Raw genomic sequence first — 23639 nt, 5'->3', positions numbered from 1 at the left:
AGCAGAGAAGTTAGGCAAATACATGCACTACAACCATCGCTCCTGTGATAGCGGAATGATCACAGTGCCAGAATTCTCTCAGATAGCTTGCTTTGTTTTTGTTGTCCACGTGTCTACACTGCAGAAAATGAGCAGCAAATCACTCAGGATGCGTCTTCGCATCTCTGAATATAATAGCCATAGGACACAAAACATGTACAAGCAACTGACAATATTATTACAGGGTAGTCAACACTCACATGAACCTGCAGAGTGTTTGAAGACTGCACTGGGGCACCAGGTGTGGGTCCTGCCACAGGAGGAATGGGCGACGGGTGCTGGCCAAACACTGCGGTACCACAAAACATTTTGCGTCAGACGACAGATAGGAAAAGTGCCTATTACAGTAAAACCTCGTTAATTCAGATTTCTAGGACCGAAATAAATGTCTGAATTAGCCAAATGTTGAATTATCGAGGGTATTAAAAAACAAAATGCTTACTATGCCAACACCATTTTATTTGGCAAATGAATCGGCAAATACAGTTTCTATTTTGCACAAAAGCAGTGCGGACGCTGCAAGTCTCGTCATCTTGCGACTTATTGGCTCTCGCAGCGCTTAAGGCGTCTGGACTTGTCCACAGAGTGGCCACAGCACACGCATTCATTTGAGACATGATTTTCACTGTTGCGCGCACATCGCGATTATTTTTTCACCAGTGAGCTGGTCCCCAACAGATCGTCCGTCCATTACGATATAGCCGATTCTCTTCATCTTCAACACCTTTGCACCAACAAAACTGTTTGAAACAACTGCTGTGGAAAAAACCGTGACACGATCGCAGACGGCAATCCTGCAGTTCTGAAGGCATGCAGCGAATGTGGGGTTATGGGCAGCAGGAAGCCCAAGAATAAAAAGAAGACCCAATGCGCGCTGTAATTGGTTGACAAAGGCACATGACCCTCAGCTAGCCACGCCATTGGCTGGAATGGCGTTGTCTGCATCGCTCCACACATGCCGTGCGTGCCCACAAGGTTTCCCATGCTGACAGTGATGCCGACCTCGACTCTGAAGTTCGCTACGAAGTACACATTTAGAAAAAAAAAAAGGAGAGAGAAAGTCTGCATACAACATCGAGAAATGCAGCTTCGCCGCACCGCTTCCCGATGACATCAATAAGGCACGCTTATAGTCCAAAGATATCCTAGCACGTCCAAGCATCGCTCGACGCGGGGCGCATCCAAGTCTGTTGGCCGCATCCGGTTAGGCTGGCTGCACCAGTGTGTCAAACCATCGGTCTAACTATAGACGCTGTTATCGCCAACGTGACGCAACATGCACGCGCTCACGCTACATTGGACTATATTTAGCCTGCCTGCTCCAGCAGTTGAGCACGCCGGAGATCCCGATGGAGTGTTAGGCCTAGTCCCCCAGAAGCACTCCTGACAACGGACGCATTTCATCAACTTTTCGGCACGACGCTACTATTCTGCAGCCAGAATTTTGCGGCGTATTGACAGTGAAGCTCAAGGAAAACTTGAAGCATTAGCGTCAACTCCTGCTACTCACCGAAAATCGGAGCAACTAGATCGCATTCACAACATCTCTGCCGGGACAAACAAGCTGGCTAAGTCTGCTGAGCACGCGTCTGTCTGCTGAAATCTTGCCGTGGGTGCTCAGAAGGCATCACTGTGGTGACACTAGCCAGACAGGCTACATTTCTGGATGCAATAGCACTTGCATATACTTAAACATTGTGTGGCGTTCTGTCATATAAATAAGCTCATTTTGTTTTTTCAAGTCAGAATCTCATTGTTGGTGTTTTTTAAACTTGCTTAAGTGCTACCTCAGTCTTCAGGGCACATAGAACCATAATTTTAACAACGGCATGTAACGACGACATGTGTGTACACCCAATGCCAGGAGCAAATTGTTTGATTTCACTTTTAGAAATATTACAATCTGGCTACTAATTGGGCCACATGATTGCCATGTCTGGAGATTAAACTTCAAATCGCTTTAACATTCGTAATACCCGCAACACAAAAAAGTAATCCTACAGTTGTGTTGCTTACACTTCAGTATCCAGCCATATGTCTTTATAAACATTCTGGCTGACACTCCTCTTACCACTCAGTCAATTTAGAAATTATATTTCTGACATCAGCATGAGAAACTGTCTGGACAAAAAATTAAAAAAAAAGTTTCTGAACACCCCTTCCTCCCTTTAATGAAGTTCCACTGTATTTTTGCAGCTGACATTTGAGTTGCATTGCCAAGCCAACTTCCCCACATGTGCCTACCAAGTGGAGAGGGAACTCGACGTGGGTCCTGGGGGCCACCTGGCAGGGGCGACGGGCAGGGGGCCAGCAGCCCCAACTGCTGGGTGGGCGACGGCCGCTGGGTGGTCACCACAGGTGGTGGTGGTGGCTTCAGCAGGCTGTTCAGCATCTCCTGCTGCTGTTGCTGCCGAAGCATGGCTGCTGCAGCTGCGGCTGCACACGCGCACGCACAAACCATGCCTTAGAGGAACCCTATGCTGGTGCCAGCGGAAGAGAAAACCCCTTCAGTCACAGCGACCCATCTTTGCCATTTCTATGCAGTGGTAGCAAAGGACACAGTACAAACATTAATATTAGGGCAAATTGAAAATTTTGATAACCGAAATCAAGTCCATTTTACTTCTGAGTGATGTACTGTAACAGAATACTGTTTGGGGAAGGCACTACCATGTTTTACGTGGAGTTTGGCGTTAGGCATGCCAGCAGCAACCTCGAAATATTTCTTTTGAAATGCTTGTAGTCAGTGAATAACGTGTGCATGTAATTCGAGCGGTTAATCCATTTTGATAATGAAACTTACCATGACTGACTTTACAATATTAAAAAATTTAATTACTCTAATTATGATGACTCATAAAATGCGCAAAGTGTCATTCTACCACTCTGATCTGCTTTCAGTCGAGTCTAAAGCATCCCGATATAAAACCTGTTTCGCTCATGTATCGACAGCCGATCATAATACGTGACTGAAGGGATTAAGCAGTCCACCACATACAGAAGAGATCATTTGGCGACCAGTTCAGGAGAATTCGCAGTCACTGCAGATACGCATGGGCACATCTTCGAATGCTACAGATAAATCTCGTTAAATTGACCATTATTTCAGAAAACCAATTAATTCAGACATGATCTCTGCTCCCAGGAGGTATATTGTGAAATTCAGGGTGTCTACCAAGTTGACATTTCCAAATTCCCCGAGTTTTCCAGGTTTTCCCTGAGCACCTTTGCGAAATTCCCTGAATGAGCCAGAACTTTGTTTTATGTCAAGACAGGCCGACACCACGTTGCCCGATGCTGTCACTCTCTAGTAAGCATACTGAAAAAAAAAAAAATAAGAGACTTAATCCAGTTTGAATAGTAAGGAGTAATATCTATTTTATTTAAAAAGAAAACAGAAGGAAGGTGTAAAATGCACAGAGAAAGAAATGGTAAAGCCCATTCCAAATTGAGTCGAACATTTTCAAATACGAATGAAAAGGAGATGCATACATAAGTAAATATTTTTTTAATATCAGCTATTTCCATCAACTGATAGCAAGCTCATCTGTATAAGGTCCTGAACTTTGTCACAACTAATTATTAAGGTTCTCTCTCAGCAGCTGGAAAGTCAACCTCAACTGTCCTGACATACTCTCAGCCCGTACACAACATCTCAGTGTTGGGTTTCACTGCTTAAACAATTTATTTTGGTTTGGATGAGGGTCACCTGTGTCTCAGCGTCAGGCAACACTTAGTTATTTTAGCTCAAGCTCCTTCAAAAAGGCACCGGCAATTCCTTTCCCGTTAATTCCGCAGTGCGTCGGTCCTTTCTGTTCTCATCCTCCTTCTACCACGCTTTCACCACATGGATCTGAAGCATCCTCTTGGTCAGATGTACAGTCAACATTTGATTTTTCGGATTTCCGAGGGGCCGCAAAAAAAAACCGAAAAAAAAAACCCGGGCAGTCTGAAAAAAATTAATGCATGTCTTTAACTGCCTTTAAGGGCTAAAATTACCACAGGCAAGTCTGAAAAAGCTCTGAAGGCCTGCCAGTACGCTTATTAGGCATATCAGGGCTTGTACTGTGACAGGAGACGGGGTGCACGCATGTGTAATTAAGGAATACATACTATGTCCCGTGACAATTGCCCCCTTCCCACGCTTGTTAAGCTTCACCGCCTAACACTAGTGTACTGAGGCGAAGCTAACTTTCGGAACTGGCATTACGCAACGCGCTGTGCTCTGCGAGTTTCAAAGCCAATCGCGAGGATTACAAAGGCGGAGTCGGCGCCATTGGTGATAGCGGTGAATTCTTTCAATGAAAAACACGGCACCGCACGGCAAGAAGCTTAATAGCGAACATAGAAGCAGCTAGGCCTAACGTTGCCGCGGTGGTGGTTACGGCTGCCAGCGGATCTGCCTGCGAGAGTGCCGGTTCGAGGCGGCGAGATAATCAAAATAGCGGCGGTGGCGGCTTTGATTAATGCCATTTCAGACCTGCAGTCAGGGCAGTATACATTGACTATATGGAGTACGTGGTGGTGCCGCAAAACCGTGCAAATTATCGGGCATGTCCGAAAATCGGTCGTTAACTACTCTGGCAATACATCGTGCCGATGACACGGCGTCAATGACGCTTCGTTGCGATTCCTCTGTTACTGGAGCCAGCATTAACACGACTTTCGTTCCCTTTCAATAAAGTTACAGCTAATTTTCCCTGATGGAAGCACAAATTCCCTGAGTTTTCCCTGAGTTTTTCCAGACTGTTCAAATTCCCTGAGAATTCCCGGTTTTCCCGGTTGGTAGACACCCTGGAAATTATTATATTCATGGTTCAAACTCATGAGGTTGAAAGTATTTGGCCGCCAACTGGTTCATTCAGGCAAGTGCCAAAGCATGCTGAGCACCGCAAGTGGGCAATGCAGACACTTCAGTTCCAAACAACACAATTATGCCAGACTTAGCAGGCACAGATCATGTTACAGTGAAATCCCAATGATCTGAAATCTCTTAGTTTGAACTGAATAATTCTAACTGCTCTACTGGTCCCGGCAAAGCCCTGTTTATTGAATGGAGAAAAACTCTGGCGAATTTCATTTCTAAAAACTGCACAACGGTTAGCTCGAACAATATTTCTCCTCTCATTGACCGCTTTTCGGACATTCTTCAGCCAAAAGCAAAGATTTAATTAGTCACTAGCTACCATAATGTTGCATGCCGTAAAAAATGACCTGAAAAGTGTGGGAAGCCAGTACTGAGCACAGCCTCCTTTCCCATCCGGAGCAGGAAGGAACCCCTAGCATGCGCTGGATCATGTTACCACACTCATGTGGCCTCCCCACTCTGCTGTTACCTGATGACTGCCCCGCAAAAACCAATTAGTGCCCCATTACTGCCTCTCCTTCCCTTCTCAACCCCTGCTCACTGCTCATATCCTCTCCACAGCCCAAATACAGCATTTAAACCCATCTGATGCTTCTACTGTAATGCTGAAAAGTAGCCTCCACAGGAACTCGGCCCAACTATGGGTGATGCCTAAAACATGGCAGTTATGACGCGGTTCCGGCTCCGGCTATTGCTTTTAGTGCATGGAGACAGAAAAAGCATAGCCTTCGAGATTGGTTACTGTTGAAGAGAATCATTGCCGAGGCGTCAATTTGGACAAGCTAGTGACCACAGAACCAAACCCCACTGAACTCCACAACGGAGGCTCTGCTTCAAAGGGCAGCTCCGCCGATTTAAAAAAAAAAAAAGGAAAACAAATTTATGGGGTTTTACATGCCAAAACCACTTTCTGATTATGAGGCACGCCGTAGTGGAAGATTCCGGAAATTTCGACTACCTGGCATTCTTTCACATGCACCTAAATCTAAGTACACGGGTGTTTTCACATTTCACCCCCTTTGAGATGCGGTCACCATGGCCGGGATTCGATCCTGTGACCTCGTCGTGGTCAGCAGCCTAACACCATAGCCACTGAGCAACCATGGTGGGTGGCTCCGCCAATTTCTTTAAGTTAGCGGATCTGAATGAAATTTGCCAAGTGCATCCCTCTGCACCCTTCTGCCATTTCTTGAAAGCATCAGGATTGAGTTGCACAGATTTTTCACAAATGAATTTCATTCATTCCCTCGTACCACCTACTTTGCCTGCTCCTCAGCTACTGGCCACATTGTGTGAAGACGAATGAATGGCAGACAGGACTGAGGAGTGAGCTAGTGTTTGAAGTGAAAAGTTGCCGAGAGGTTTCTGGAACGGTATTTTAACAGTCCACATTGACCTAATATTAATCTTTAGCGTCTCTTTAAGCCTATCACAGTCACAGAATTCGTGCATCTACTGCTGGCAAACCTGAGCGACCGGCCTACAAGTTAAGTAAGCCATTATGATGAAGGGAACTGCTTCTGTAGTTGTCTTGACCATACAGATTTGAAATAAATTTTCATTTCATACAGTGCACACACAAAAAGCTAGAAGAAATGACGCAACACACTATCAAGATCGATACGTTACTGCTCTGGAAGGCTGCCACTTGCACTCGCCGGTGAAGAAATTACAATTCAATTATGGGGTTTTACACACCAAAATCCCAATCTGATTATTAGGCACGTTGTAGTCGGGATTCCGGTAATTTGGACCACCCAAGGTTCTTTAACGTGCACTTAAATCTAAGTGCACTGGTGTTTTCGCATTTCGCCCCCATCGAAATGCGGCCGCCGTGGCCAGGATTCGATCCCGTGACCTCGTGCTTAGCACGAGAGGGGGTACTTGCCGAATATAAATCAATATTGTATTATTAAAAGTATTCCCCAATATTTTTATTGGGATACTTCCAATATTTTAATGGGGCACTTTTTCAATATATATACAACCACGTATACGGTTGTATGTTTATGTGTTATGATTCACTATTCAGCTTCCTGAGTGTGCTATTTGTCTCATATCCCTAATGGGCAGCAAGTGAAGGTTCCTTTGACACGGCAGCGTGAACTGCTTCATTCAGCAGCCAATGGCGTCAATAGTACCAGCATCTGCGTCTCCGCGAGAAAACTGCATTCTCTAAATGAGAGATCATATGTGATGTCCTAATCTATGTCTCCTTTACGGAACTCGTTGGGTGCATGAAGAGAATACGAAGAATGATAAGTAGGCAGCATAGCAACGCTCCTGTAGTACGGTCTCGCGCTCCGTTTTCGATGGTGCATGGTCGCTTATATCAGCGCGACAGTGATGCAACGGTGCTTACATGCACAAGATCGGCAAGTTTTCCAATGTTCCGACAATAATTGGTGTTACTGATGAGCAGCTAGCATTATATCTGAAGTGAACGATAAGTGGTCGCTTTACCTGCTGACGTAAACAAATGCACTGGTCGGTGCTTTGGCCTGTCAGCGGCGTTCTTGCGGGATATAAGTGAAGAAAATCATGCACCACATCTCGGCGAGTATACAAAGCGCATTGCCAAGAAGGGGTATAACACCTAAAATGGCAAGCAGCACATATAAAATCAGCGGTTAAGGCTATACTCTTGGTTTTCATGTTGCAGCATGATATGTAGTGCATGGGTGCTGGCTCTCGTGTAGCAGGTTGAATGCGAATGGCGATTCATGGCTACTGATTTTGTCAAAATCTTAGCTTTCATGGTTTGACACATCTGAAGAGCTTGTGCAGCTAACAGTGTTACCAGAAGGTCCCGCGCGGCCATGAATCAGCCAAGCATCTGCTCTTCGCTGCTTTTGTTGGCCCCGCAGGCGAGACTTGCATGCTTTACACGCCTTCCTGCTGGCATGCCTCTCACGACGTTACACGGAAAAGGTTCACTCGGCTACTAAGTCAAGCGTCTGTTTTGTTTTCGCACTTTCTTGCTTATTTAACAAATTTAATTTAAGGAACAATTCTATCAGACGTGTGATATGGGGGTCTCAGGAACCTAAACATTCTATTACATTCCCATGGTCAAAAGGAGTTGCCCACGATAACATCATGTGCATAGCGCAACAGCAGGTAAAGGACAGAACGGCATGACAGGGACAAGTGCTTTAAAAATTGCCAACGCTGAACCGCAGTGAAGGTTACCCACCAGCCATGGGGTCATGCCGAGCAGCAAGCAACTGGGCCGTGGGGCTCATGGGCTGGTGGGATGCCATTGGGGGCGGCTGGAGACCCGGCGACACTGGCCCCATGCCAGCCAAGATCTTCACAAGCACATCCTGGCCCCCTTGCTGCTGCTGCTGAGGGGTGATGGTGGGGCCCTTGGCCGCAGCAGCAGGCGGACGCAACAGCTGCGACAGCAGACCCGGGGGTGGCTGCTGCACGCCATCCACACCACTGCCGCGCACCATGCCTGCAAAACAGAGGCAGTAGGTTCTGCGTCAATAAAGCCCATAGAGCACTTCCATAATACAAGATGAACTGTAGAAAATTTCTCACTACAAGTCAAAAAGTCACGGACCAAGAGATTCAAGAAAAAGTCGAATATTTCCACAGACTGGTGTTCAGGCTAAGTCTGTACAGTGTAATCTCACAATGGAGTCGCACCCAACATTAAAATACCTACATCATATTTTGTATGAGCAGATTTCATTATAAACATACGTATGTATGCACAGAATGCAATCAGAAAGATTTTAAGGAAATTAGATTTACTTTCCTATATCTGGGTAGTACTATGTGCAAAGAATAGTATTGTACATTTTTACTGCCTACAGCCAAAAAATCCTGCAACATTTTAGGTTCTTTTAAGGGGGGACGCGGGGATCAGATCGCGAAAATCTCCAAAAAGATCGATTTTTGGCAACGACGCGTTTCGGTATCTGCAATGCCTAATCTACATTGTATCAAAATGGTTTGACTGAAAACGCGCTAAAAGTGGCCGAAAAAAATTAATTTATCAGTGCGTAGGGCGAGAAAACGGCTTAAAATCGCGTAAAATCATCGCAGTTCGCGGAGCCCTAACTCGTCTTTCCCGCCACCTACCTAGAGGGAAATCTGGCGCTGCTGCGCTGTGGTATGCATGGGAATGCCGGTATATTGTGGATTCGGATTGGCATCGTTCTCGTAATGACAGGACGCCATGAAGACGCGCTTGGCAAGTACCGTTCCGTCTGTCACAATGATTCATTTTCTACTAGAATAGCGCGTGAAAAGCTGTTTTAGCTTTATTATTACGCGAAAACATGTTTTGTTTAACTATGAGGACTTGTTATTGTGTGTACGACTACGTGTTACGTAAAAAGTATCAGTGGGCCGCTAAAGTTGGAGGACAGACGACAAGGTTCACGCTCGCTTTGAAACAGTTGGTTGTCTGTTCTTGCTTTTCTTCCCTTGGTCATGCATCGTGGGTGAGTAAAGATGTAATATGTATGAATGGAAACATTTTATGAAGATTTTACTTTGAGAACGCGTTATTTGCGTAGCCATATCCACGTTTTAGACGAAGCCTCTTACAACATCAGCCAACACGAGCCTCGCAGACACATATACCGTCATTCCCATGACGGCACGGTGCCCCCTTAAGAAACTCCCATAGACGGTGGCGCCAGATTACCCTCTAGGTGTCATAGTGAGAAACTCTATGCCGCCACCGAACGCCGCCATCTTGGTATCGTTCGAAAGCTCGAAGTTTCGCCATTCCGTTTCTGAATTCTTCGGTCGTCGCCATCTTGTAACAAACACACAAACACAAAAGAAGCGCGGGTCTGCTAGAGGCGGTCACACGGGCCCTGCGATGAAAGCGGGCCTCCGATTGGTTGCCGTACTGAAAGCCGTCTCGCCATTGGTTGCTGCTGCAGCAGCGGGGAAGCTGGCAACCATGGCGGACCGCAGTTGTCTGCTTTGAAAACCACGCCGGCGTCTTTCTTCGTTTGACACTCGCAGAATTCGGATTTATGAAAGCTCCCAGGTCAGCGATGGATCGTCGCTCGTTCGAAAAGAACTTTTAAATGAAGCATGCCTTCGGAAAACGGAAGCGCAAGCCTCCTACGGTGAGAGCAAGACGGCGGCCAGCGGGGGAAGCGGAGAACCCGACTGAACACGCGGATAACGTGCCGCGTTATCTTGCACCGTGCGATTCCAGCAGCGAAGCCGACAATCGCACTGTGAGATCGACATTGATAACCAAGCCACCGGAAAACGTGCCAACGGAGGCTCTCGCACCTGTGCGTACGGCCGCGCGAGTCGGCAAGCGAGCCCGCGTTGTTGGAGGCGACGCGGGTCGAAGGTCTCCATCGCCGGCAGAGCCGGTGTGCGTTTCCGATGCATCGTGCGACAGGGACACGCAGCCTGCGAGTGAGCCCCAACCGTCGACGAGCTACATACTGTATGGTGACTCAAGGCTCACCAGACGAATCGTCGCACGATTCAGACGCGCCTCGAGCCGCGTTTTGTGTCAGCGGTGACTGCAGAAGCGCAGGCATGCAGCGTTCGCGACTCCCTTCGCGCAGTGTCCGCGACTGAGCGGAAGCAGCAATGCCAAGAACAAATTTCGGCCCCTTGTGACTGTGAGTTCATTATTATGCCTGTTTCCGCGATGAACTCTTTGATCGCTAAAACTCTGTGCCCAAGATGCCAACAGCGTTCTGTGGGTGTACACTGCGATACCAGGCTCGGTCTGGCAATGAAAATGGTGGTCATGCACTACTCCAGACGGCGCAAGAAAAGGATAAATAACGCCTGAAGAAGGCATCCAAAGCCCACCAAACAATGAGGCAAAGGTGTAAGAAGATGCCTGACAGCAATGATTCAAAATATTACAGCCCTGGTGCTTTTTAATAAATTTGCAGTGCTTTTAAAACTTTGCAGCCAGTTTTCTCAATTGCATTTTTTTAGTCCATCACCTCGCTCGTGGAAAGCGTAGCACAACAATGGCTGGACCGATTTTGGCCCAGTTTGTTTTGCTGTGATCCACAAGCTGTGCTTTATTTAAAGACAGTCTTGAAATGTTTCTTTATCTTTCCATTATTTAATTATTTCACAATTACTACATGGCTTCATGCAGAGAAGCACAGTCATGTGCATGTTATGTTGAGCAAAAAATTATTAGCGCACTAAAAAAAAATCGAACACTGTCTTGATGTAGATTAGACATCTGGGCAAACATGCAAAGTATTCCCAGCTCCCTATCATGTTTCGTTACTGTGCCAGGCTTTCCACAAGCAAGGAACTTATAAATTCTTATAAAACAAAAACTAATTAAGATATCCTAATGAAATTTTAGATTTGTCTCTTTATTGCAATGTGCAGCGTGTGTGCCAAATTGCAGCCCTTTCTGTCAAGAAACAAAAAAGTTAGTTCCGATCCCCTCCTCCCCCCTTAAATCGATAAGTTCAAAGTTAAAATCAAAGCACATCAGACCAGAGGTCACATGTCCATGAAGCCCTGCATCACAAAACCCCAATGACTGCAAGTTTGGTGCCTTTTAGAGAACTCAAGGGAAGGTGAAACTGGGAGCAGTACTTGAAACTGCTTTTTTTTGCCTTTCTTCTCAGCTTTCAGAGCTCATTTTTTTTACCGTGTGCCCTATTTTGACTGCTTTTTGTGTCACGTTCCTTTGGCTAAAGTGCAGGTTGCGACATTCTTGCTTTCTTAGCGTGACTTTTTTCTAAATTTATGATGTGGCTATTTGTCCAACCCAAAAGTATGCCTGATGCGAAGGCAACGTAAAAAATGACTATCTGAACCTGTGTTGAAAAAGAAAGAAAAAAAAATGTCACAACCTTCAGCACATTTAGCTATGCAGTCAACATTCAACAAGCCTTCCATTCGATATTTTGTGCTTGAAAGGGCCTCCAGGAAGTGCAAGAGGGAAAAAATTCTGAATAAAATATCCTCAAGATATCACCCTGAAGCTTGTATGGGAGCATCAGGAAGCTTTTCTGGATACCTGTGCCAATTGCCATCAACATCTGCTAAAGAATACGAAAGTTGGTTCTCAAAGGCACATTCCCCTCTTTAAGCAAATGTTGCAAATGACCAAATTACTAAGTTAAGTGATTTTTAGCACTGGCTAAAACAAATTAAAGCACCTTAAAGCATGCCTCATATGGCATAGTCTCGTGCAGAAACTTCCTTCGTAGCTTGGCCTTTGCCAACATGAAAAATTTTTCCACCAGTGCGACCTGCAAGAAACACCAAAATACTAACTGTGTGCAAAATTCTGCGCGTGGAGCAGCAGTGTCCGATGTGGCTAAACATGACCTTTTACACCATGATAAAACTGAACACATTTCTAATGGCAAGCATATAGCTAAACTCCCCAAAATGGCCACAATTCATGCATACATAGAAAAGGAAACCTGACAGTGCCAGCAAATGCACCGCCCCCATCTGCAGGAGGCTTGCCATTAACTTCCCACACGCTGCAGAGTTCTAGGGGCACGCACCATGATGCTGCTGCATTGGTTGCGGCAGTGGTGCCTGGCCAGCGGCCCGTAGTAGGTCTTCCTCCTGAAGGGCCCTCTCAGGCAGAGATGGGGGTACCATCAGTGCACCTCCGGAGGCACCCGGGTGTGCCCCAAGCTTGCTCAGCAGTCCCTGCAGGTGCTGCTGATCCTGCTGCTGAGGCAGGTTGAGAGTTGGCACTATCCCCAGGGGATGGTGAAGCTGCTGCTGCTGCCGAGACTGTTGTTGCTGAGACTGATGCTGCAGTTGCTCATGGTGGTGGTGATGGTGGTGGTGGTGCTGCTGAACAGACCTGTTGTGACCACCAAGGACCACCTGCTTCAGGTCAGCCTCCAGTTCTTCCACACTTTTGGCCTTGCCAGACAAGGCTGCGCATGAAAAAAAATACAAAAACAAGCATCTCAGCATCTGCGCAAAATGGAATGAAAGAGTGGAGACAAGCAAAGCATAGAGGCAAGAAGAGGTGACAAAAGTGCATGACTGATCTACCAACATATGCTATAAATGTACAAAAGGATGCCCTCTTTCTCTATGCCTCTTCCCACTTTTCCAAACAGTGCATTGCTTTCAAAGCAAGCTGTGCTTCATTGGAAATCCGACTCAAAATTCGAGGACGAAAGAATTTGAGGATGCCGAAGGCCAAAATTCCAAAAGTGAGGGAAGCCTTATTCGTACACACACACACACACACACACACACACACACACACACACACACACACACACACACACTGAAAAATAGTGGGATCTTACTCTCAATTTCTTGCAGCCAAGCAGTTGCTGAGCTTCAAGCTCCACAATGGCAACGAGCTCTAAGAGCTTCTAGCCTTGCCTAGCTCCACGATGGCAACAGTAATTTAAACAAGCCTGTGGTCGGTGGCTGTGGACACGCCACATTGCAATCATTTAGCAATACTCTCAGAATAAAATACTAGGAATGTTTCCAGACAGTGTCTATGGCATAGCTAGCTGTACAAGTTTCTTTTTACTTTAAAACTGCGTCTACTTTTTTAAAGTCTTTCCTTAGTCCTTTCCCCTCCCCAAGTTGGGAGTAACCAACCGGGCACATCCTTGGTTAACGTCCCTGCCATTCCTTCTTCGCTTCTCTTTCTCCTGCCACTTTGAATGTTCGAAAGTCACCCCAAACATATTTTTCAAAATATTCAAGGAACACACCTAGTTTTAAGGAAATTCAAGGGTGCTTGAATCTTTCTCAAATTCAGAGTTTTTAAGTAGGTGTACGAACCCTCATTATGTTACGACAGTGAAAACAAAGCACAGCCAGCAATTTCTACATGCATCCGACGATATACTCACAAGCAAAAGTTGGCATTCCCCATAATGTGAACTGGTACAAAAGATTGCCAAAGCAGCAATAGAAATTCACACATCTCACTGAGAGACAGTGGTAGGGCGTTTTTTAAACACATGGCGAACTGTATGATCTTTGCATGCTGCTTGTGGTTGTCCAAGTGGAAATTATAGCTTAACACACATCTTACCGCTCAGAAAACTTGCACTGCATATCATGCTTTGGTAGAGAACTAAAGAAATGACTGCAGCAACATCTGGAGGATGTGTCAGGGTAAGGAGATGCAGAGACGCATTCAGGCTACATGGCGCACTCAAGCTAGACTTTTGTCTGTGGTCCTTTTCCCAATTTTGTTATGTGGGGAAAATAAAGGCAATTTTCCACAGGTGACTGGTCAGGCCGGCAACAAGAATCCAATTTATTTGCAGTGGTGCCGCTAATGAACCGAGATTCGGAGCAATTTTTCAAGCAGCAAAAACGATTGTTTTGAAGCAATTTGGAGCATGTGAATGTACAGGTTTCAGAATCCCTTGAAGCAAATAAATGACGGATGCATCCTAGGCACTGCCGATCACTTAAACTTGACAAGAGTCATTCCAGCAAGTATTTGCTTGCTGTAAAACATACTCCTGTAGTGGGGACGAAGCAACGCACACAGCAGTGGGACACTGTCTGGGTGGGAGGTGGGAACGCAGATCGCAAGCTGTTGACACCGGCCGAGATTGTCTTTGCTGTGCCCGTCGTGCGGTCCTTCCGCCTGCCGTCCAACGTTAATAAACCCCTTTCACTTCTCTTCCCCGAAATACAAAAAAAGAAAACTGAATTTGAGTAACGCTTTAATTTATATGGAGACAAACCTGTTCACACTTGCCTGTTGCAATTAGTGTATGTCAAATTGAGTGAATCTGCACACACATTGCCTTTTACATCTTGTGAATTTCTTTTTGACTGCTGCCAGCTTCGCCATATTTTCAGCAAGGCTAGAGTTAGCATCAATCAAACACCTGGCCAGACTGTCACCAATGCTGTTCTGAGCTAGCCCAGCCTTGATGAACTCCTGACCATGAATCGAAACCAATGCGGGCAATTTTCTGCTCGCCTAAGCACATGAGAATGTTAAATCAAATTTATTTTTGATCAAATGGCTGATGTCCAGCTGCTGCAGTTATGTCCAAACACACAGCAAGCACAGAAAATCGCCGCACACAAATGTTTTGGGGTGGCCTGTGCTTCATGAAACAAGATATTCACTTTACAGACTGGGAGTACTACTATATGCCAACTAGAAAAAACTGGAGGACACCTAAGCATTTCTGATGAGTTGTGAATGAGAAAGCATTAACGTTCAAGTGAATGCCCCTTAGAGTTTTGCACTGCGAGTAATGTACCATACCGGTACATGCTGCTCAAGCCAGCAAGCAGCAGCCTGCAGTGCCAACGCCACCCGCGTCCTGCGCAACGAGAGACCGAGGAAGCAGCAGCGGAGGCAAGCGAACTTCGCCACGGCGGCTTGGCTCGGCCGGCTCGTGGCCTCGAAGATTGCACCAATGCCAGTGCAATCTCTCAAGCCACGCCCAGCTGCTTGTCTGCATGACGCATCACAGGGAAAAGAATGCACGATCTGGGCTACCGTGTACTAGAAGGGAGTAGCGTGTTCAGGAGTGGCACAATACTGCCGATCTGGACTACAGTGTACTACAAGGGAGTAGTAGTGTGTTCAGGAGTGGCATGCGCCATGCATTGCCGTGAAGGAAAGTGTGGAAAGGTGCAGCATTTGGATGCCAGCCCATGTGACAGCAGCGCCATCGCTAACATTCGTTGCATAAGGTTTCCAGACGCTGTAATGGTTGGGGTCGGGCATGAAATAGATGGTAGCTGGCCCATGCTGTCATCCAACTCATCCACGCTGAGGACGTTGAAGGGAGAGACTTGTTCTCCTTGAGAACGAGGAATATGGGATTTATTTACAGTATCTACATGAGAACATTACTGTTCATCAGTCTAGCATGACTGAAAGAGAATGCACACTCAGCAGCCGTGCCACGGCTCCTTATAAACACTGTCCTCCCTAGATCCCTAGGTGAGGGAAAACGGGCGTTCAACCGTCAACCGATTCGGAACATCCAAAGTCATCATAGCCAACCCACTTTTAAGGGGGAGGGTTTAGACACTCACTTCCGCACAGGTTTCACTGACCACACCAAGGTGAGAGGGTTTTCGCAGACACGGGTCTTGCCCCGAGCAGGCGCCTCTTGGTCGCCGAGTTCACCCCGCAGACAGTGGCCGCAGCGTCTGTCCACTGACTGACGACTTCCAAGACCCACGAGACTGAGTGCAAAACACCTCCTTCCAAGAGTTCCCCCACTCCAAACAAACCGCGACGGTGACAGCGAATCCACTAACAGTAGTTGGTCCACCGACTGCGTCTAGACATCCCGGCGCCGCTCGTTTGGGGACGCGGCGTATTGTCTTTACAAAGCGAGTTGCCGCAGCAGACATGCCGGCGCCAATGGGTTGTTGATGAGGCACATTCTTGTTTTCACAAAGCGAGTCATCGCAGTGGGCTAGATTCGACGGTGGCTCCCCCGAAGATTGCCAGCCCCAGCAGGTCGAACGTAACAACGCTCAATACTGCCGTTGTCGGTTGTGCTGGTTGTGTGCGTTGCACTTTGTGTCCTTAACGTGTGGGGGTTCCACTCTGCGTGCGGCTAGGGCTGAAGGCGAGCTCCGGATCTAGCCCCACGCAGTCGCTCCGTGGTACTCCCAACCCGTAGCGCAGGAATCGCGGCTACGCCGGGTTCGGACGAATAAGGCAAACAGCGGTGTCAACGGTAACAACGTTTATTGCTACTGGCAATAAAGAACACTGGCAGAGGGATGTCCTCTCTGTAATAGTAATAAATAGGCTGGCCTCGTTGCCCGGGATAGTCAGGCAACGTGGTCACTCACGGGTTGCAGCAGGTACTCCAGTCCGGCAGGTTAGGGGTCCGGCCTCAGAGAGAGAGCGTCTCCCTCGGTCGCGCTGTTTTGTACCTTTTTACCTGGGCGAGAGGAATGTCCTCCTCGCCCGTCAGCTACCTGCCCGTGAGTCGCGGAGGGAGGGCGCGCGCGCGTCGCGAGAGCGAGGGAGAATCGGGAGAGGGCATAGTGCGCCTCTCCCCTGTCTAGGCCGGCTCTCGACGAGACGGCGCGGGGGAAGATGGGCGCGTGTGCTCCCCACATCCTCCTCCCCTTAAGACGCCCCCCGTACGTTGATGCTGGCACCTAGGTACGCTCGAGGGGTTCGGGCGCCCGTTTGCTGAAGTTCCCGCCAAGGTTCGCGATCAAGGCAGCGTTGCACACGCCGGCCTTGAGCGTCGGGCTTGCGTTGCTGTAGCCCTCAGTTGGCAGATACTTGATGCCGACTCGAAGGTGCCCAGTCAGCGGCACTGCTCGAGCTTGCGAGGCGGCTCCCCGTGCCGCGCCCCAGGTGTCGGCTGCACAAGCCGGGAGGTCGCTTGATGGGCGCCGGGTAGTGGTTCGTGCGGCTGCAAGGCCAGCGTAGCGCCGTCAGCGCCGCCGGTGCGTCAGTTGTACCAGCGAGTACTGCAGGCAGTTCGCACGGCCGTGTCTTGTTACCTGCTTCAGAAAATTGGATTAGTCCACTGCACAGCCCGAAATTGTGATAAGCAGCATGATTGGCCGGATCCGGGAACACCGTCAACGCCCGTTACGACGGGAAAGGTCGTCCGCACCATCGACGATTCCCAGCACAGGATAATCGCCGCACTGGCCCTTGAAAGTATTTGGTCACTGCACACCGCATGCAAACACGTTGAATTGTTCACGACACATTCCCGTCGTGGTCTGTGTGGTTGCTTTAAGACTGGAACGACGACTCGTCGTCAATACTCGGCGCTCTGCTGTCGCTAGACGTTCGCTCCCCGGCAGGAACTAACAAGGTGCCAGCACGGCCCGGACTTGCGAATAGTCCTCGCAGTCATCGGGCTACGCAAATATAGCAGTCGGATCACTTCCGCCTGCTACGCAAGTTGTAGCGCGGCTGCGGGCTCGCCGTTCGATTCTGGCTGCTCTCACTCACCGACCGCGGTTGAGGGAGGGTCTGATCTTCATCCCACTGCTCATCACGCGGCACGTAGCGTTTCAGGTCGCATACGTGTACCGGCCCGCCGATCGGCTTCCCTTTCATGCTCTCGAGCCAGTAAACAAGCGAGGAAACCTTCTCTCGCACTTGATACGGCCCGGTCCACTTCGGCGCCAGCGAGGCAGCGAACTGTTTGCTAGAATCGCTGAGAACGTGCTGGCGTCGAAGCACCAGATCGCCCACTTCGTAGCGGACGTTCCGATGCGAACGGTCGTACTGCGCCTTCTGTTGCGCCCTAGCAGTGCGAAGATTACGGCGTGCTTTGCGTAAAGCTTCCGTCATCTTGTCACGTAGGTGCGTCGCGTATTCAGCTCGTGCTGCCGGCGCGACCGACATTCCGCTGCGATCCGCGAGAACTCTATCCATCGGATTCGGCAGCTCTCTCCCCAGGTTGAGAGAAGAAGGCGCATACCCAGTCGAGCGGTTCACTGTCGATCACAATGCAAACCCGATCTCTGGAAGGTAGGTATCCCAGTCCTTATGTCTTTCAGAGAACGCGACAAGCATGTGCTTAATGTTGCGATTGACCCGTTCAGTGGGGTTCGACTGAGCATGGCAAGTTGTCGTTTTCTTGTGCTTAATGCCAAGTGCAGCGCACGAGTCGACGAAAACCTTCACAGTGAAGTAGGACGCATTGTCCGTTATCAACTGCTCCGGATAGCCAAATCTGGTGAAAACCTCGATCAACTTATCCATGATCACTCCTGCCGTCAGTTTTCGCAAGGGGAAAAGTTCGACCCATTTACTGAAGTGATCTGTGACTACGAGCAAGAATTTGTTCCTGCTCGGTGTGGTGGGATACGGTCCCATGACGTCACACGCCGCGATTTGCCAGGGAGTCTGGCTGTCGATAGGCTGCATGAGGCCGGGCGGTCGTCCACCTCGGGGCTTCACGCTTTGGCACACATGACATGAGCGGGCGTAGCGCATCACGTCCCGTTTCATGCCTGGCCAGGTAGCGAGGCGACACAACTTAATGTAAGTCTTAGGGCCGCTCGCGTGCCCAGCGATACATGAGTCGTGAAAGTAGCGTAGCAGTGCTCCTCGCAGCACGCGCGGTATCACCACTTTAAACGCCTCACTTGTGTCGTCCTCGGTGGGGATATACCTCAGCAGGAGGCCGTCGGAATTCAGCAGATAAGAATCCAGCGCACTCACAGCATTACCAACTGATCCCGAGCGCTTAGCACCGACAGCAATACCAGCTGCCTCCATGTGCGCGGCGGCCGCGCCACCCTGCTCCCGGAGCTCGTCGAGCACTTTTCGACAAAACGGGTCCTTCTGCTGAGCCTCGAACAGCTCCTCTCTGCTGAAGATGACTCCTGCGGAACCGACAACATCTACGTGGTTCACGCTCTCGCCCAGGATCGACGGTTGTTCCGCGTCCCTTACTTGGGCCTCTCCATCGCCTCGGACTGGCGCGGTAGCGCACGGTGAAGTCGTAACGCTGCAGCAGCAGTGCCCAACGCGCCAGGCGGCCACTCGGCTCGCTCAGGCGCCTCAACCAAGTGAGAGCCATGTGGTCAGTCTCAATCTTGAATGCCACTCCATCGATGTAATAGTCGAACTTTCGCAGAGCGAAAACTATCGCGAGGCACTCCTTCTCTGTCACCGAGTAGTTCCTTTCGGCCGGCGTCAACGAACGACTCGCGAACGCGACCAGTCGGAGAGTGTCCCCGTGCTCCTGAAGCAAAATTGCACCTAAGTCTAGGTCGCTTGCGTCTGTTTGAATCACAAACTCCCTATTCAAATCGGGCAGCTGCAGTTCGGCCGTGTCAGCGAGCACCTTCGTGAGGCCCCGCAGTGCCGTGCTCTTGTCCCCAAGTCCACCGTTCGTCTTTCCTCAAGAGCTTCGTCAAAGGCGCTTGCACTGCCGCGCAGTCTGGAATGAATTGGCGATAAAAATTCACCAATCCCAGAAAGCGCCTTAGTTCGCCGATATCTTTCGGCGACGGGTACTTCAGTATAGCCTCGAGCTTATCCTTACTCGGCAGGATGCGGCCGTTGTCCAGCGTGAATCCCAACAGCGCTATTCTGCTCGCAGCTATCTGAGCTTTGTTCGGGTTCAGCGTGATACCCGCGGACCTCAGCCTGTCTAGGACGTCTCTCAAGTGGCGCAAGTGCTCCTCGAATGTTTTCGAATAAACCACTATGTCGTCCAGATATGCAAGGGCATGTTGCCACTTCGCGTCTCCTAGCACTCTGTCCATCAACCTTTGGTAAGTAGCGGGAGCTCCGACCAAACCAAAAGACATTCTCTTAAATTGAAAGAGCCCCCGGTGACAAGTGAATGCCGTTTTCTCTTTGTCACGCTCGTCCATTTCGACCTGAAAGTATCCACGGCTGGCATCGAGCGTCGTAAAGTACTTCGCCCCGCCTAGGTTAGACACTAAAGAGGAAATGGAAAGTAGAGGGTACGCATCCTTCTTCGTAACCTCATTCAGCCTGCGGTAGTTTACACAAAGGCGATAGGTATCGTCCTTCTTCGGGACTAGAACTACCGGGAAGCCCCATGGGCTGTTCGACCTTTCCACCACGCCTGTGTCGATGAGTTCGTCTAAGGCGCTATCCAGTGCTTTCCGCTTAGTCAAGCTAATCGGCCGAGGATTACATTTCCATGGCGCAGCGTCACCCGTGTATATCCTGTGCCTGACTAGCGTAGTGCGGCCCGGACGGTCAGTGAAAATCGCGTCGTATTCGTACAACAGCGACGACAGTCGTGTCCGTTCTCTCTCCGGCATATTGACATCTGACAAAAGCGGGTGCGTTACTCCTCGCAGAACAGTGGCGCACTGTTATGCCACCGTGTCTCTCTCCTCGCCCGCGCCGATTACGGTTCGCTCGCTTGGCTGTGGCCGGGTGTGGCCCACTCGCGCTGCGCCCGGAGACTGTCGTGTCTCCGCTGCCACGGGCGCTTTTGCGAAAAGCTTTAAAGCACCCGTTCCGTTCTCTCGGTAACCTCCGTTGCTGATGTCTATTACGATGCCCGACTTGACGAGAAAGTCTCGACCCAAAATAACAGGCACTGATAAACCCGGGAGGTGTACGAGGCGTTGTCGCCTGACGCGTTTCTCCCAGCGGATCACTAACCTAGCTGCACCGCTGGATTGTGCTGTGCCGGAAGCAAGTCGGAAGGTGGTGCCATTATCTCTCAAGCGGATGTTGTTCTCGCGGAGATGATGCAACACCTCGTCACCAAATAATGAAGCGCTTGCTCCGGTATCCAATAATGCAGCGAATTTCTTTCGGGCTATCGTTAGCTCGATGAACGGCGCCTGCGAGTCCGCAACACCTCCTACGCGACAAGCCGAAGGCGCAAGTAATTCGATACCGCCGGCTATGTTTGACATGCCGGCGGTTTGACATGCCGGCTATGTTTGACATGCCGGCCGCACGGGACCCAAGGTGGATCACCGGCGGCCTCGCCCGTTTCCCGAGTCGCGCGCTCGGCCTCGGCCCGGCGTGCGGCCGCAGTCTCAGGCGATGTGCCCTGGCCGGCCGCATTGGTAGCAGCGGCCGCTGAAGCCTCGGTGGCCTGGGCGGCCGTCGCTCCACTCCGGCCCGCCGTAGCCTCCTTGAACTGCGGTCGGCGTGTGCCGCTCCTCCAGTCTCGCATCGGCCTCTCGTTCCTGTCGCGGCGCGCTGAGTGCGGCATTAGTCGGTGCCGTTCTCAGCGCGTAGGCGTACGGGTCCAAAGCGCGGTCTGATAACTCCCAACTACGCTGGACCTGCTGCTCCGCGAACGATGCCGACGCGTCGACTCTAGACGAGTGGGAAGTGATCGCGCCGCCGTTCCACGCGCAGCGAGGCTCGAGTGACAGCGCCGCGGGTGGAGGCGGGCGGTATGCTCGCGCCGCGAGGATGTCCCCCTGGATGCGCTTCGCCTCGGCGGCGAGTTCGTCTAGGTCTGTAAACCTACATCCTCTGAAGTAGGCCGCGAAAGTGGGGTGTGCCTGCCGTGTGACACGCTCAACTTTCTCTGCATCGGTGGCGTGAGGGTTCGCGAGACGATAAAGTTCGTCCATCGCTCGAACATATTCCAGCAGGGACTCGTCTGGATGCTGGGTACGAAGCTCCAACTCTCTCCTCAAACGCCACTCGTAATTGGCCGGAAGAAATTCTTCGCGGAAGTTCGCGCGGAACTCTTCTACTGTGCGGCATCGGTGTCCGGTCAGTCGGAGCCATCGAGCCGCCTGGTCGGTCAGTGAAACCGGGATCACGCGCGCGACAAGTTCGGCGTCTGAAAGCCCGGTTGCCTGCTGGTAATACAGCAGACGCTCGAGGTACTCACTCGCACTCGTGCGATCGTGGTACCCACTGTAGGTAGGCATGTCTACCTTAATCCGTGGTCACTCGCTCTGCGACGAGGCCTGCATTGTGCCTTGCAGGGCGCCGGCTAAGCTCTGCATGATTCGCAACGCATTTTGCAGCATTGCCTCGCTAGACGGCAAACTCTCGCCCAAAGGGCCGGATGCCTCCGCCGTCGGGGTTGAGTTATTTAGTGGCATGTGTGCCTCTGTGTCCGCGTCGCGATGCGGCGAGGCGCCCGACGGGGTACGCCTCGTATTGGGGTTAATCTCTGCCCACGTGGCATTCGCGCTAGCCTGACTGTTCCGCGTGAAACACTCAAAACCAAAGCTGCTGGTATGTTCAGCAGCTGCCGCTGCGTTAGCAATAGGCTGCTGACTTTGCGTCGCTACATTCGACAACATGAACAAATCTGAGAGGTCAGACAAGCCAGCCGCCATTGTTCGCTGAAACGTGGGTAGTCCTAGCGCGAACACACACCAGAAGACGCGCCGTGTTGCCGAATTCGATCCACGTTGGTAGCGCCAAAATGTGGGGGTTCCACTCTGCGTGCGGCTAGGGCTGAAGGCGAGCTCCGGATCTAGCCCCACGCAGTCGCTCCGTGGTACTCCCAACCCGTAGCGCGGGAATCGCGGCTACGCCGGGTTCGGACGAATAAGGCAAACAGCGGTGTCAACGGTAACAACGTTTATTGCTACTGCCAATAAAGAACACTGGCAGAGGGATGTCCTCTCTGTAATAGTAATAAATAGGCTGGCCTCGTTGCCCGGGATAGTCAGGCAACGTGGTCACTCACGGGTTGCAGCAGGTACTCCAGTCCGGCAGGTTAGGGGTCCGGCCTCAGAGAGAGAGCGTCTCCCTCGGTCGCGCTGTTTTGTACCTTTTTACCTGGGCGAGAGGAATGTCCTCCTCGCCCGTCAGCTACCTGCCCGTGAGTCGCGGAGGGAGGGCGCGCGCGTCGCGAGAGCGAGGGAGAATCGGGAGAGGGCATAGTGCGCCTCTCCCCTGTCTAGGCCGGCTCTGGACGAGACGGCGCGGGGGAAGATGGGCGCGTGTGCTCCCCACAAACGATGTTCTTGTTGTTTATGAAGCTCACATGACGCATTCGTCCCAAGTAAAGGTTTGCTTTTCCATGAGGTGTTCCAGTTTAAATTTTACACAGATGTCGCCACAATATATAAAGATCTGAATGCAATATAAGATATTAAATTATCATACTTTGAAATGCTTACAAGTTTCACTTACAGGAGTTAAGTGATTATGCAATTAATAAACTCAATAATTTAGTTTGGTAGTCAATTAAATAGACAACTGACTTTAATCTGAGTGTTGTGTTGCGTTACTCATGTTACCTAAATGAGTAATTACCTAAATAATCACTTCATTATTAATTAATTTTGCTATCTCCAATAGAATATTGGTCCTGGGACTTTTAGAATTTAAGTAGCCAATCCC

At 49.8% G+C, this 23639-nt stretch overlaps 1 protein-coding gene across 7 annotated transcripts in view; it reads right to left on the bottom strand.

Moving 5' to 3' along the window:
- The window catches only part of LOC135910728 (eukaryotic translation initiation factor 4E transporter-like), a 79871-nt gene that overhangs the window by 25448 nt on the left and 30784 nt on the right, over positions 1 to 23639 (bottom strand). For all 7 annotated transcript variants that reach the window (XM_065442769.2, XM_065442770.2, XM_065442771.2 and 4 more), the window contains 4 exons: positions 12403 to 12789; positions 8103 to 8366; positions 2284 to 2475; positions 240 to 328 (listed from right to left, as the gene is read on the bottom strand). In XM_065442769.2, the coding sequence (XP_065298841.1) occupies positions 240 to 328; positions 2284 to 2475; positions 8103 to 8366; positions 12403 to 12789 (932 nt within the window). The remainder of the gene's footprint in view (positions 1 to 239; positions 329 to 2283; positions 2476 to 8102; positions 8367 to 12402; positions 12790 to 23639) is intronic.

Source organism: Dermacentor albipictus, chromosome 2 (assembly GCF_038994185.2).
Source record: "Dermacentor albipictus isolate Rhodes 1998 colony chromosome 2, USDA_Dalb.pri_finalv2, whole genome shotgun sequence".
Taxonomy (NCBI): domain Eukaryota; kingdom Metazoa; phylum Arthropoda; class Arachnida; order Ixodida; family Ixodidae; genus Dermacentor; species Dermacentor albipictus.
The sequence above is the reverse complement of the archived record's forward strand: the minus strand, read 5'-3'. Positions and strand labels throughout refer to the sequence as shown.